Source organism: Mesocricetus auratus, unplaced genomic scaffold (genome assembly GCF_017639785.1).
Source record: "Mesocricetus auratus isolate SY011 unplaced genomic scaffold, BCM_Maur_2.0 Super-Scaffold_100007, whole genome shotgun sequence".
NCBI lineage: Eukaryota > Metazoa > Chordata > Mammalia > Rodentia > Cricetidae > Mesocricetus > Mesocricetus auratus.
This window is the reverse complement of record NW_024429191.1, coordinates 29,716,210-29,732,063: the sequence shown is the minus strand read 5'-3', so window position 1 is coordinate 29,732,063 and position 15,854 is coordinate 29,716,210. Positions and strand designations below refer to the sequence as shown.

General features: G+C 45.1%; 1 protein-coding gene across 1 annotated transcript in view; it reads right to left on the bottom strand.

Moving 5' to 3' along the window:
- Nucleotides 1-510: 510 nt before the first annotated feature.
- The window catches only part of Rnf130 (ring finger protein 130), a 110,411-nt gene continuing 95,067 nt past the window's right edge, over nt 511-15,854 (bottom strand). Inside the window, exon 8 of the mRNA XM_013114772.3 lies at nt 511-7,003. Coding sequence (XP_012970226.1) covers nt 6,894-7,003 — 110 coding nt within the window. The 3' untranslated portion in view covers nt 511-6,893. The remainder of the gene's footprint in view (nt 7,004-15,854) is intronic.

Below are 15,854 nucleotides of genomic sequence, written 5' to 3'. Positions count from 1 at the left end.
TAGACTAGGCTGGTCTTGAACTCACATAGACCCACCAGTCTCTGCTTCCTGAGCGCTGGGATGAAAGGTCTGCACCACTACACCCAGTCTTGACTTTTTATATTTAAAGTTTAGAGCTTACTTATTTTTGTTTTATGTGTATGGGTGTTTTGCTTGCATGTATATCTGTATACCATATGTGTGCGCAGTATCTTCAGAGGCCAGGAGAGGTGGTTGGAACTCCTGATGCTGGAATTACAGATGGCTGTAAGCCATGCAGGTGCTGGGAACTGAATCCAGTTTTCTGGGAGAGAAGCCTGCACTCTTAACCACTGAAATGTTTTCACAACAGTTGTAGTAGTTGCTGTTCTTACAGTGTGTCAGGGTTCATGTACCATGGTTCAACACCAGTCTATCCATTTCTAGAGTAAGGTCAATGTGGTTTGGATTTTTATTTCCTACCATGTCCTTTAGTCAGTCTGTATTTTCTGTCGTCTGTAACCACCGAGAGTATTCCACGTAACACAAGCAGCTTTTTCAATAGGTTTTTATTGAAACAGTTATATTAGCAAATTCCACACATACAGGTGTACACTATTGGCATAGAGGTACATGCCAGACAATTTCACTACTTAGTTATACTTACATCAACCATGTGGACCTAGAGGTTGTGCTGCCCATTTCCAGGGGTTGACAGATCTGGTGTCAAGAAATAAGCTCACACTGTACTTTCCGGTGTCTGTTCTTGACAGAGTAACCCCTTACAGTGAGTCCTAGATTAAGCTAATGAGCAATTTTGCTTCTTGAGTCCTTGATGTGTGCTCTTTCTGGCACAAGCTATCTACTGGTGAAAGAAATTCAAGTGCATATTTCCCTCTTATCCCTCCAGGTGCCCCCACCTTGCCATCTGCCTTAGGTGTATTCTGAGCTTCCTCACCCGAAGTTACCTGTGCTAAGGTTAGAAAAATAGTTTTGTATACCATCCTCTGAGATGTTGTGCATAGTCAACAGGAACCCAGAATAAGTGGGGCTCTTTGAATAACCCAGATAGGAAAGGGGTGACTTCAGTGTTTTCTGTGACTGTGAAAGCTACTGAGAGTCAAAACTGACTGTGACACATGCGGCCTGGGATTTAAACTGATGCCGCTCCTTCTACAGGTGCAGCACATGACGATGAGACAATGTTTTTCTCCACCCACATCCGCATCGCCTCCCAGCTTGGGCTCTTTTCTGTTTCCTTGGAAGAAGTGGGGCCACTTAAGAGTCCATCTCACCTCCCACGCTGGGCTGAAGATTCCAGATCCTACCCCAAGCACCAGCCAAGACAGCTGTCTCCTAGTCAGGTCAGCAAGCCAGCTGGGGCTGCAAGGAAGGTGGCATGTGTCCTTGTGGCTGCCCCCAAAAGGTCTAGGTGTGGAAGCAGGCCATACCTAGTAATTGAGGCATAAAGCATGGCTGGCAGTAGGCGGATGTAGCTTGCTTACCTGAAGGGAAAAATATGGCCTGGGATGTCACATTTTACCCAACTCTCCTACGTTTTTTTAGAACAAACATTTTGGTTCAATGCCTTCCAGTCATTAGAAAAATCCTTTAATATCATAATGCAAATACATTTAGACTTAATTGTGGATGAAGGGTAATTCCAAAGCAGGCTAGAATTCATGTTATGTTGGGTTACCTGTTGGTAGTGTCTGGAAAGAGGTGTGCAGGATCAGGTGACGGTTGCTGATGGGAAGGGAGATCTTGTGGGTGCCAACCTGTCTCTTCCCCATGCATGCACCTGACCAGCAAGTGGAGTTGAGGGGGCTGGAGAGAAATGAGTCACATCAGCATCAAATGTCCCAGGGATAGGGGCAGGGGAGAGGATGGAGGGTCTACCACAGGGGGAGGTGGGCAGCTCGGCAGCTCCACCTTTCCTCAGGAGGACAAGGAGTGCAGCTAACTCCTGTGAAGCCTCCGCCTTCAGCTCCAGCGTCACCAATGCTTCTGCGAAAGATCACTGTTTTAGGTTGTGAAGTGGGGTTTGGACCACCTCAGACCTGTCGTAAAGAATCCATAGGAGGAAACGGAGGGATCTAGGGACAGAGGCCCTAGTTACTCTGGTGGCAAGAATCCTCCTGAAAGTTCAACACTTGGGTTGCATGAAGTTCAAAGGCTACTCTGCCTTTTGCCACACGCTTCTTTCTTCCCAAGTCAGAGTGAAGAAAGTAGGAAAAAAAGTGTAAGTCTAGGGAGGACTGCAGGAGGGCGATCAAGGGATGGGCAGCCTCCACAGGGCCATGTCAGGGCTCTTAGAACCATGTCTGTAGTGCAGAAATGTCACCCTTGTAGCTGCTGAGGCTTCCAGCTCCCTCTCTACAGTCACTGTAGGCTGGTGGAGTCGTGGCTCTGGAAGACACAGGTGACTGCTTTTATTCCAGGCCTGCTGGGGCCCACCTGGCCTGTCTTCATCAAAGGTCAGTTTTCTGGGATCGCTGATAAAGAAGAGTGGAACCTATCAGTCCTGTCAGAGTCCTGAAGGAGTTCCTTGGCTACAAGGTGGCCTCCTGACCACTAATTTCAGACCCTGCCACCCAGGCTCCATGAGGCTGGTGTGACTTGTAAATACTGTGATCTGCAGAGGGCCTCGGGGTCAGCCAGTCAGACGCAAGGAGTCTGCAAGAGCTGCTTGCCAGTGGCTTTGCTTCTGCTTCTCCAGACACACTCAGGCAAACAGTGCTGTGCTACAGACATTTTAGTCCCCATACTCCTTCCGGTCCTTTTCTGACGTCACAATACTTACAGCCCTGCAGTGAGCTCAACCACACCCAAGCATCTTACGTACTCCCCCTTCTCTAGACAGGTTAACCATCATCGGAATTGAGAGTCACCTCTGCCAGGGTGAGTGTAGTGCCTAGAGCGCAAACCTCTGCACAGGGTGGCGGAAGGGAAGATGCGGCGCCTCCCAGGGGCTATGATGGTGTGGAGACCACCTCAGGGCCGGGTTTTATGGGCTCTCCGGGACCCTACCAACATTCACCCAATCACCGAGACAAGTGGAGGCAGTGCACGCCTTTTGTCCCAGCACTTGGGAGGTAGAGACAGCCATATCTATGAGAGTTTGAGACCAGCCTGGTCTACAGAGCGAGTTGTAAGATAGCAAAGGCTACACAAAGAAACCTTGTCTCAGGAAAAAAAAAAAAAGAATAAATCGGACTTCCATTTCTATCTCACAGCCCCCCTTGTTTCCCTACCTATAGTCAGCTCAATCTGGAGTGCCTTGATTCTAAGCCAACTGTTAGGGTGTCAGTCCCCTGCAGGGCCTGTCTGCCCTCTGCTCTCACACAGCCTGCTGCTCATGGTGTTTTCCCAAGCAAAGTTCTGGAGCTTCCCCTGCCCCAGTCAGGGAGATGCTTCAACCCAAGGACCTTGCCTTTCTCCTGCTCCTCCTCAGGGCCTTCCCCCAGACTCAGCAGGCACTGATCCTCCACCTAGGCCCAGGGGACTGCCTCCCATAGACTCACCCTCATTTCATTGCTCTCACTCTGCAAACTGTTGCCAACATGCCAGTTTTCAGGACAGCCAAACAGGCTCAAGCACTGAGGTGTTCAACCACTGAGATGCACCCTCACCCTCCAGGTCTTCATGACTACTGATCTACCTTAACTCCAAGTGCACAAGTCAGGTACACAATGAGAACTTTATAAAAATCTGTCAACAGCCTGGGCCTGGTGCCTTTAAACCCAGCACTCAGGAGGCAGAGGCTGGAGGATCTCCAAGTTCAAGTTCAAGGCCATCCTGATCTACAGGGTGAGTACCAGGACAGCCAGGGCTACACAGAGAAACCCTGTCTCAAAAAAACTAAAAAAGAAAAGACCTAAAATAATATAAAAAAGGCTGTTGACAAAACTAACTCCATGGTCCTGCCTCTCTCTTCCAAATACCAGTCTTAAATTGGGCCGTTTCCTTTCTTGACGTTTATGAGCAGGATTCCTGGTGTGAAATCACAGCCTTGTTTGTTGTAGCAGAACAAGGTCCCCTTCAGTAAAAGTTAACAGGAAAAGAACAGGTGGATTTCCCTTGGTTTGGTGTCATTTAGCACACAGATCAGTGAAAGCATGGAGGTGACAAAACTAGGGAGACTTATAAAGTCCATAGGCTGTGCCAATTAGTAAAACTCAGTTACTTTTTGCCTAATGCCTTTGGACCCCATCTTCTGGCATCTGGGCTGTCATGCATCAGGACAGATGGGAAGCACAGACTTCAGGACAGACCGGCATTCAGGGATGTGCCTTATTGATGTTCCCATGAGGGACTGACGAGGCTGATTCAGAAGCAAGGCTTAGTGGGCTTTGGAAGGAGTTTTAAACTGCTGATGGTAGAGCCTGTTTTCCTTGGAGGGGAGCAAAGGCAGGGTCCTGGATGGTCACACTCATTATTTCCAGAGACCCTCTGGAGACTTCTTCACACCTGGACGTCCAGCCAGTCAGCTCTCCTTTCTCCTGGAAGTAACTAGCCCAAAGCGGCCCCTCCACGAGGAAGCTAGGTATCTCAAAAGGTTTAGCCTTTGTATTGACACCACAGTCCAGTCTGCCGCTACTGCTGCCGTGGCTGTAGATCCTGCTGGGTGTATGTTCTGTGGTATATGCCAGTAATGGACCTGGGGACCTGGGTGGCTTCATGGGAGTCCTCTCATCATAGCTGCTGGCAGGAAGCTGTTATCTTCTGTTCTCCCAAAGCACGTGTCCTCCACAAAGAAATCAGTCCCCTCCTGATGAGCACAGGACATTCTGGAGCCGAGTTGAAGGTGGCCCCAGTTTTCAGAAAAAGGGGTCAACCTGGTGCTGGAGCAAATTCCTTCCTAAGAACTGCCTCCTTGGCTGTTCTACAGTGAATGCATGCTCCAGATTTCCCAGGGGTTCAAATATCATCTCAGTAGAGACTCAACTAAAAAATTTTCCCCCAAGCGATTGCTTTCCTTTAGTTTGCTCAGTAAGGAAATTGTCTAGAGTGGAATTTAATGATTTAATGTATGTGCCTTATAAGACTGTTGAGACCTGAAGAAAATGACTCACTGGGATCTGAGTTTTGGTTATGGGGAAAACAAGGCTACGGGCAACATGGCAATTACAGCATCCGCTGAGCCTCTGGACCTTGGCAGTCTACTCTTCTGTTGAGAATGCTCTGACTGAGAACCTGTCTTTCAGAACGATAATCTATTGAAGCTTTATCAAAAATATTTTTATAGTACAAAGACTATAAAAGGAAAGACAAAAGCCCTTGGTAAGCAGTAAAGAGTTAAAGCAGTCAAGACCTTAGAGGTCGGCCCTGGTCCAGCTTCAAATTACTCAAGTGGAGTATGGGCTCACCCTGTGACCATGTTCTTACAGGCTGTCAGCACTAAGGTTCTCTGAGGGTCTGTTTCAGGCACAGGGACATCTGAGGGATCCTAGCGACATGTTATAAGATGATGTGAAAGAGAAGGAGCCGCATGTGTGAAGATGGCATGCATGTGCCTCAAACTTAATGACCCACAGAGCCAATAAAAGTGACAGGGTGGGGGCCTCCCCATCTGCTCATGTGACCCACACACACCTACATATACACATACATACACTCTCTCTCACACACACACTCACATACACACATACATATACACATACTCTCACACATACACGAATACACACACACTCTCACACATACACACACACTCTCTCTTACACACACACACACACACACACACACACACACACACACACACGTCTGGACACTGGAGCTGCATTCCTCTATCCAGGATCTGAACATCTTCACTCTGGTGAGAAGCAGCTGACTGTGGTATGAGATCCTGCAGGAAGGAGGTGACTGGCTCATCCTGGTCCCACACTGTAGGCCATATGCCTCTCATAGTAACTTGATGTCATTCTAGATGTGTGTGACAAGCACACATGTTCCCAGTGTCCACCATGCTGGCCACAGCATCCTCTTCCGAAAGTCTGGCTGCCAGCACTCCAATGTTTCTTCATGTTGGTGCCGAGGCTGGCAGGATAGCACTGGATTATACAATCAAGATGGAAGAGGGGTCCCCATGGTATTTAACAGGATGTTGGTTTGCACTTCCCAATAAAACATTTAAAACTATTTTGGTGTGGATGACGGTTAACCTTCTCCCATGTGGTCATCATGCTAGGCTCCCGCTGCCACCTCTCCATATACACCACAGACAGTGGGGACAGATGCCTTCCATGTCTAGTGTCTATGTAAATACTTGTCATCTTATGTCATGCTCATCACAGATGCTGGAAAACAACAAGGTAGGTGACTGTCTGATCCTGTGAGAGCAGATTCTGTGTCCAGAGCTCTGGAGGACACCGGTGGTCGGCGCTGCAGAAGGGGGAGGAAGATGAATCTTCTCTTGGAGGATGCTCTGTAGGAAGAGGCCTTTTACCAGGAAACACAGTAAGAGACAGAAGACAAAGTGAAGCAGGTCAAGGAGCCATGACTCAGATCTGCATTGGTGGGACTTTTATCTGCAGGCTTCTGTGTGCATGTGTGGACCACAAAATGTATTTTACAAAAACCCAATGTCACCCTGACACAGAACGGCGTGCGACTACTTGGGGACATGGACACATTTGCAACAAACGCATCATTAGCCCCTGGCCCCATCTCTTCTCTGGAAACGGCAAGGCTCATGGGGTGCCCATGCTCAGGGGTCAGCTCTGGGTGGGTCTTCAGTACCATGAGGCTCACCTGGGCAATAATGTCCTCAAACCTCACCTTGGGGGAACTCTGCAATTTAACTCAGAACCCCAACTTGCACCCAGAGGTACTGCCATTCTTCCAAAACGGACGATGACAGAAAAATACAAAATAAGAAAGGTGACGATAAATCAAATCTCAAAAGGAGAGACCCCCAACAGCCCATTTAAAAAAATTCAGGTTTTGTTCTCATCATACATGTCCAACGATGGTTCAATTGTGGAGAATTCACTTTCGTACACCAGGCTACGAGGTGACAGGGAGTTCCGGTGAAAGAAGTGCCCACCTAAATAGGGAACAAGAAAGACACACTTAGTGTGGGCTTTAGCCTGGATCCCACAAGACCTTGTAGGAGGATGCTGATCAGCTTGGTAACACTGCATTTCCATAAGTGTCTCCTTCACTGTGGCCTCTTATCTCTAGACGGAAATAATGTAGGCCTTATGTCTCTCAGTGCTGCGGCTGGAACCCAGGATCTCTCACATACTAAGCGAGCCCTGTACCACTGAGCTGCCTCTATGTCTTGTAAGCATGACTGACTTTTTGTTGTTGTTGTTTTTGTTTGTTTTGAGACAGGGTTTCATGTAGACAAGACTGGCCTTGAACTTATGGTTGTACATACTAGTCAACTAAACCACTTCCTCAGCCCCTTGTAGGCATTTTAAATATACACATTTCTGGGACTAGGGAGATGGCTTAATAGTTAAGAACACTTGATACTCTGGCAGAGATTTGGAGTTCCGTTCCCATTACCCACAACAGGACTCACAACTGTCTGTAACTCCAATTCCAGGGGACCCCACATCCTTTTCTGGCCTCCATGAGCATCACACACATGTTGCAAGTACACATACATATATGCAAACACTCATACACATAAAATAAAAATAAATAAATCCTTTAAAAAAAAACCTTCTGGGCCAGGCGGTGGTGGCGCACGCCCTTAATCCCAGCACTTGGGAGGCAGAGGCAGGCGGATCTCTGTGAGTTCGAGGCCGGGCTGGACCGATAGCCTCCGAAACAATACAGAGAAACCCTGTCTCAAAAAAACCAAAAAATAAAAAAAAATTAAAAAAATTTAAAAAACCTTCTGAAATATGTACATTCTCCTGTTAGGTTCCCAGGAAGGTGTCATTGTAGCTTTTCAGAACAAAAGCTGCTCGATGCACTTGGAAGGATGCTATGACTGATCTGAAGACTTTTTAGGGACACAATCATATGAAGAGCTACAAATTCTGTCCCTATCTTAGCCTCTGTTCTAGACTGGTCTGCATACATGAGTGCCCAGAAACGCTCTGGCAGTTGGGAACACCTGCGAATTCTGGGTGACCAGTATCGAAGATCCTGATAACACATTTAAAAGTTTGGACTATAGGGACAGTAAAAGCACTTGCTACCAAGCCCGATGATGAAGACTTGATCCCAGGGACCCACACGGTGGAAGAAGAAAACTTATTCCCGCAAGTTGTCCTCAGAACTCTTTATGTGTGTTGTGGTAGGCATGTGCACAGACACACACACTAAGTCAAATGTAATAAAACAATTTTTAAAATTAAAGTTTTAATTTGGGGCTCAACAGGCAGATGTGTTCCAGAGCATTAGGACCCAAATTCCACATCCATAATCTGCATAGAAAAGCTGAGTGTGAACCCAACTCTGGGAAGGCAGACCCAGGAGCTCTGTGGCCGGACCGTCTAGATTGAGCTCCAGGTCAAAGGAGAGACCCTGTCTCAAACAAGGTGGATGACGACACCCATGCTGACCTTTGGCCTCCTCGTATACACTCTTACACATCTATTATCCCCATGCAACCACCCATACAAATGAAAAAGCTTTTGATTAATATTAAAGCTATACCTGTAAGTGGTTTAATTAAATCTAAGGTTTTTGGGGGGGCCAGTATACCTTTATGTAGCATAGTCATGCTGGCCTGGAACTTTCAGTGGTCTTTAAATATTTTTAAACATTCATTTTATTTTACCCATATGAGTGTTTGCCTGCACAGTGCCCAGAAGCTGGAGGAGTTCAGACAGCTGTGGGGAACCATGTGGATGCTGGGAACTGAGATTCTCGGTAAAAGCAGTGAATTCTCTTAACCACTGAGCCATCTCTCCAGCCCCTGAACTTACAGTCAACTTAACTTGCCTCTATTCTGGGATTCTAGGCCTGGGGTTCCAGGCTGATCTCATGTGGGACCTTCTCCCCACTCTACACCAGGGACGGAACCTAGAGCTTTCTGCGAAGGCTCTACCACTAGGATTTATCCCCGTCGTTCTGTTTTCTTTAGACGGGCCTGGTTTAGTTTCCCAGGGAGGCCTTGAACTTGCACCACTCTTCGTCTTTTGTTTTTTTGTTTTTCGAGACAGGGTTTCTCTGTGGCTTTGGAGGTTATCCTGGAACTAGCTCTTGTAGACCAGGCTGGCCTCAAACTCACAGAGATCTGCCTACCTCTGCCTCCCAAGTGCTGGGATTAATGGTGTGTGCCACCAATGCCCAGCTAAACTTGCACCACTCTTAAGAGCCTTTGCCTCTTCAGCAGCTGAGAGTACATATCTATGCAGCCAGCCAGCACCACGTGTTCTGAAGAGTGCAATCTCCAACTTCCCTTTTTCAGAGTGTGCAGTTTTTAGTGATTCTTATAGAAGTTATGCTTACAAAAACATATTTGTTTTTTTTCTCTTTTAGAAATTTACTTTGTGTGGGTGGTGGGAGAGGAGATTGCTCAGGTGAAGGTTGGAGGGCAACTTTCAGGAGTAGAACCATGTGGGTTCTAGGGACTGAAATCCAGGTCATCAGGCTTGAAATTGCTAGCCCAAAGGTACCAATTTTGACCCTCATATTTTTTCACTCTTAGACTTTATTGAATTTCCACTAGGGAACATTAGGGTTTTTCCCTATCTTTATCCCCTCTCTCTCCCATAAACATTGTCCCAAGTAATTAATATTATTATTATTTTGGTTTTTCAAGACAGGGTTTCTTTGTGTATTGCTCTGGCTGTCCTTGAACTCACATGGGCCTGCCTGCCTCTGCCTCCTGAGTGTTGGGATTAAAGGCATGTGCCATCACCACCCTGCCCCAAGTAATTATTTTTTGATAATTTAATATATTCAGTGTTTATTCTATTGGACTGTTTGTGCTACTCAGAACCAAGCTATGTTCCTGTTTTCTTTTCTGCATGGCCTTGTTTTGTTGCTGTTACTTTGAGGTAACAGAGAAATCAAGTAAAATGAGCACGATTAAAATGACAGCTTCAAGAGTTTTTTATAGGGGGCTCAGTGATCAAGAGTGCACTGCACAATCATGAAGACCAGAGTTCAAATCCCAGCACCCATGTAACAAGCCAGGCTTTCCATAAACATCTGTAGCTCCAGATCTGAGGGACTGGATGCTCTTGTCCGGCCTCTGTATCTGCACACACACACACACACACACACCAGCACACATTTGTGTGCTCACACACACACACAGATAAATCTACAAGAACAGAGATTTTATGCATATGCCTACCAACCCAGCCAGAGTATAGAACATGAACATGTCCAACACCTGCCAAACTTTTCTGTGCTCTCAGCTGCTGAAGTGGCAGAGGTCCTTAGGAATGGTGAAAGTTCAAAGCCTCCCTGGAAAACTAAACCAGGCTCATCTAAAGAAAAAAAAAAAAACAAAATATCGACGGGGATAAATCCTAGTAGTAGAGCCTTCACATAAAGCTCCAGGTACCATCTCTGGTGCAGGGTGGGGAGAGGGTCCCAAATGAGATCAGCCTGGAACCCCAGGCCTAGAATCCCAGCACTTGGGAAATAGAGTCAAGGTGACTGAAAGTTCAGGGACTGGAGAGATGGCTCAGCAGTTAAGAGAAAATGTCCTAAAATCTTTTAGTAATCCCTTCTTCTCTTCCCATCTTATTCCTATCACCATGGAAACAGTTTATTTTGCATCTTTCTAGAATGTTGAATCATTGAAAGTTGCTATGAACATTTATATATAAGCTCTCTGTGAATATGTAATTTCATATTTTTTGGATTAAATACCCAGGGGTGAAATGCCTGGGTAGATTTTGGATTAACTCAGCAAGGGACTCCCAGGTTGATTTATGTAAAGTGGCTGTGTTGTTTTATAGCCCTTTGTGAAGTGTGTGAAAATCCCAGTGCCTCTGGGCAATGATGTGTCAGTCTTTCAAATCTTAATCCTTCTTCTTCATGTTTTTCCTTTCCCTTCTTTTGTACCTCTATCTTTCCTTGGAGGCTGAGTATCATATAGCCCAGGTTGGCTTGGTACTTGTTGTGTATCCAAGGAAAACTTTGAACTTCTGATTCTCCTGATTCTATCTCCAAAGTGCTGGGATTCCAGGTGTGCACTACCCCACTCAGCTCTCCTCTTAGGTTTTAAGATTCTGTTTCCATTTTAGGTGTAAGAGTGTTCTGCCTGCATGTATGTGTGTGTGTATCATGCATGTGCCTGCTACCCACAGAGATCAGATGAAGTCATCAGATTCCCTGGAATTGGAGTTACAGATGGTTGTGAGCCATCATGTGGGTTCAGGGAACCGAACCTGGGTCCTCTGGAAGAGCAGCAAGTGCTCCTAACTGCTGAGTCATTTTTCTAGCCCTCTCCTTATGATTTTAATTTGGCCTTTGCTATTTATTAATGATGCTGGGTATCTTTTCGTGCATGCATCCAGCAACTCTATTTCTTTCTTTCTGGGGGTAGGTGTTGGGGCTGGAACCCAGGGCACTGTGCACACTAGACCAGCACTCTACCATGGAGCCACCCTTCAGATCTTCTTTACAGTGCCTCACAATGTAGCCCAGGCTGGCCTGGGACTTCTTACATAGACCAGGCTGGCCTCAGACTCACAGAAATCCATGTGCCTCTGCCTCTCCTGGGATTAAAGGAATGTGTCACCACCACCCAGCAAGTGCTGGGGTTCTTTAAAGGCATGAGATCCAAGCCCTTTGTCAAAAAATGTTTTGAAAATACTTTTTCAAGAGAGGCTTTTCATTTTACTAACGTTGGTTTTTGAAGAGCAAGCTCCAAATTTTGGTAAAAATCCAATTTATTGGTTTTTTTTCCTTTCACAGCCTGCACTTTCGTGTCAGTTTAAGGGAGTATTCACCAATTCCAAGGTTATTGAGATTCTTTTCCTGTGACATCATCTAGAAGTTTTGAGTTTACTTATGATGTTTGAATTGGTAGGTGTTAAGAGTTGGAGCTCCATTTTATGCACACAGCCATCAGACTGCAGAGATGCCTCAGCAGTTAAGAGCATGGCAGTTCACAACCTCCTGTGTTTTCAGCTTCAGGAGATCTGATGGCCTCCTCTGGCCTCTTTGGGCACCGCAAGCACAGGGAGCAAAACCAGATGCAGGAAAAATACCCATACACATAAAATAAAAAGAAAAAACTTGTTATTGGAAATGCTCAGAAAAAAGCTAAACAAAGGAGTTAGATTCAAGGGTTTCTTTCTAAAGAAACAAAAGGGGATATAGTATAAAAATGATGAGATAAAAGGGTGGATTATTAAGTCTACTTTTAAATAACCACTAGTCTCAAATATTTTACATTGGTATAGATTTTTGTATACTGATACAAATTTAAGGTTATTTTTGTTATACTGTATATATGTTTCTATTCTTGTTTAAGGTATTGTACTTATGCAGCTCTTTAACAATGTAATGTAAGTTTCTCATCTTTGAAAGTTATTATCACACCGGGCATTCATGGTGCATGCCTTTAATCCCAGCACTTGGGAGGCAGAGGCAGGTGAATCTCTGTGAGTTTGAGCCAGTCTGGTCTACAGTGTGAGTTCCAGGACAGCCTCCAAAACAATACAGAGATCTGCCTGCCTCTGCCTCCCGAGTGCTGGGATTTAAGGCATATGCCACCATGCCTGGCCCGGCTGAGCTTTCATAACAAACAAGTGAAAAAAAAGGAAAGAAAAAAATGTATATCTTAAAAACCAGGACAAATTCAAAGATGCTTACTGTCTGTACAAAGTGGTTTCTGAGAGTCAGGTCCCAGATGATAAAAAATTTTTTATTTGTTTTCTGACTTCTGAGTCTTGGGTTCCAGTTCAACATGTATAATCTAACAGTACTAAATAGTATAACATGTTTGTAAGTGGTAAATATAATGCTTTTTGCTCTGCAGGAAGAACTAAAACCATCAGAAGCTGGCTGAACTAACACATTGTGCTGACACCTTCTGACCTGTCCCGCTCCCTAGCCGGTCAGAACAGGGCTCAGTGGTGGAGCACATACTTATACACAAGGCCCTGGATTCCATCCTTGGCACCTAAAAAGAGCAGAAACTAAGAGTGCCTACATTTGGCTCACTAACATGTACCTGTCAACTGAACTCATCGAAAAGACAAACACAAAGGCACACACATAGTACATTTCCCAGACAGGGGTGATGCTGCTTTTGTCAAGGATGTAGAGTCTTCTTGATCCTTTTCTTGATTTTATTGCTGTTGTTATTGGCTACATGATGTTATTGAGAAATGTGCAAATCTTATGAATTTCCACAAAGACAGAACACCCTTGACATCAAAAAACAGAATGCTACCAGAACCCTGCAAGTCCCTCTAGTGACCCTCATCACTAATGCCTCTCCTTCTCCTTGGGGAAAACCACGTCCAGACTCCTCCTTCCTTCTTTAAAAAAGGCAATTTGTCAGTCTCTCTTTTTTCTTCCCCAAACCCCATTTCTTTTTGTCTTAGAAGACAGTATTTGCTGTGTAGTCCAGACTGGCCTTGAACTCTGAGTGCTGAGATTAGGTTTACCCTACTAGGCCTGGCAGTCCTTTTTGTTCTGAGTGAGTCTTTAGTGAAGGGTATAACTTTCAGGAATCTCCTTCCAAAATAGTGTATTCTGATAAATTTTAAATTGTAGTGTGGACCAATTTATCTATCATATCTTGTGGTTGGTACTTTTAAGTATCTATCTATCTATCTATCTATCTATCTATCTATCTATCTATCTATCTATCTTCCATCCATCCATCCATCCATCCATCCATCCATCCATCCATCCATCCATCATCCATCCGGTTTCAAGGCAGGGTCTTTCTAGTTAGCCCTGGCTGTCCAGGAACTTACTACACAGACCAGGCTGACCTTGAACTTGAGAACTGCCTGCCCCTGTCTCCCAAGTGCTGGGACTAAAGGGGTGTGCCACCATGTCCACATCAGTTTACGAATTTTAAAAGTCATGATTAACTCTGTGACAAAACCCAAAGTTTTTGAAGATACTCAATTTTACCTTCTGGAAGCTTCATTATTTAGCCTTTCATATTTAGGTCAATGGATCATTTCATTTTAAAATTTCAAGTATGGTAGGAACTCAGATTCCTTCTCCCTGTACAGAGATCAGCTGACATGGCACTATCCCGCATAGGCCCCTCTGATCCCATGCCACAGTGTCCCTACACGCATGGTGCTCAGGAGTTGCACTAGTTTGTCCTTGAGTCAGCACTGCTTGATCTTAACTGCTCTTGGTTTATGCAGTCTTTGTAAGTCCACCTGCTTATCTGCCCCAGCCAATGGTCTTGATATTCTTGCCTTTTTCATTTCCATACAAAGTCTAGAATTTAGCAAGTTTGTCAAATTATGCTTCTCCACATTTGTCTCCTGGAATCTCATGGAACCCTCAGTGGATCTGTAGATTAATATGAGACAGTACTGAGTTTTTTCATCCTCCAACTTGTTATGTTCCTTCTGTTAAGTCACCTTGAATGTTTCATTAGTGCACAATGACTTTCTGTGTAGAAGTCCTGCATTTTCTCTTAGATATATTCCTTCATATGGTGTCTATTTGATACTCTTGTAAACATATCTTTTTGAAAATTTTGTTTTCATTGCTTTTTGTTGGTATATTATTTTAAAAAGACAGGGCCTTGCTGACTAGGTGCAGAACTGCTGGGTCAGATGGCCCTCCTCCCTCAGCCTGGGTAGCTGGTTCATGACACTGGGCCTGGCTTGTACTGAAGTGTAACTGATTCTGTTAAGTTTGATTCTTCATTTTAAGAGCTGGTCTATAGGTTTCATGGGATTTCGCCTGTGAATGGTGGTAGTTTTATTTCTTCTTACTCTTCACTTACACCTTTCCTTTCTTCTTCTTGCTGCCAACAGGTCGTGAGAGAGCCACAGCGGGTGCACTTACTCAAGAGTCGGAAGGAGCGTGCTGTCAGCATGAGGCTTCTAGTCGTTTTAAAGCACATGACCAGGTCCAGACAATGCTCTGAAAATACTCTGCTCTTCGTCACTAATAGCTCTTTTTAGATCTGGCATGTGTGACAGACATTGTCTTAGTAATTTGCCATGTGCTGTTTAAGCATAGGGAGAAGCTGGCTCTGGAGGCGGGGTTGCCACACTCACCAACCCCCCTGTTCAGGATGGGAGGGGCAGGGGGAAGACTGCCTTCTGAGAAAGACAGCAACAAGACAGCCCAAGAGTGAGGATGCTATGTCCTAGGGAACACTGCATTGAACACGGCTGGGGTGGGGGTAGGTGGCCAAGAATTCCCAGGCTTCTGCACAAAACACAAAAGACTCAGTTCCTGTATGTCCATGATGCAAGAGTGCCAGAGAGAGCTGACTCAAAGTGCCATGAAGGAGAGAATGCTTTGCCTGGTCAGACACTCCAGTGGACTGGTTGTTGCCCAGACTTTCCCAGATAGGTCTGCTGGATGGTGGGAGTACCTAATCTAACATCTACTGTCCTCCCCCCCACTTGATATATATATATATATATATATATATATATATATATATATATATATATACTCAATGGACTCATTTGGAGCAGAAATCACAGTTTTGTAGTCATTCTATGAAACAGCTTAGAATTTCAATGATTTATCCCTATAACTATTAAGATAAAAAATATAATCTTCCACTTTTCCCCCATCAATGAATTCAAACATACTCATCTTCAAAGAAACAAAACCAAAGATGGCCAGGTATGGTAGACATGGCTGTAATCCCAGCACGTGGGAGGCTGAGACAGGGCTGCTGCAAAGCCAAAGCCGATTGGGATAACAGTAAAATCCTGTCTCAAAAGAAACACACAGACACAGACAAAGACAAAGACACAGACACAGACACACACACACACACACACACACAAGTACCCACA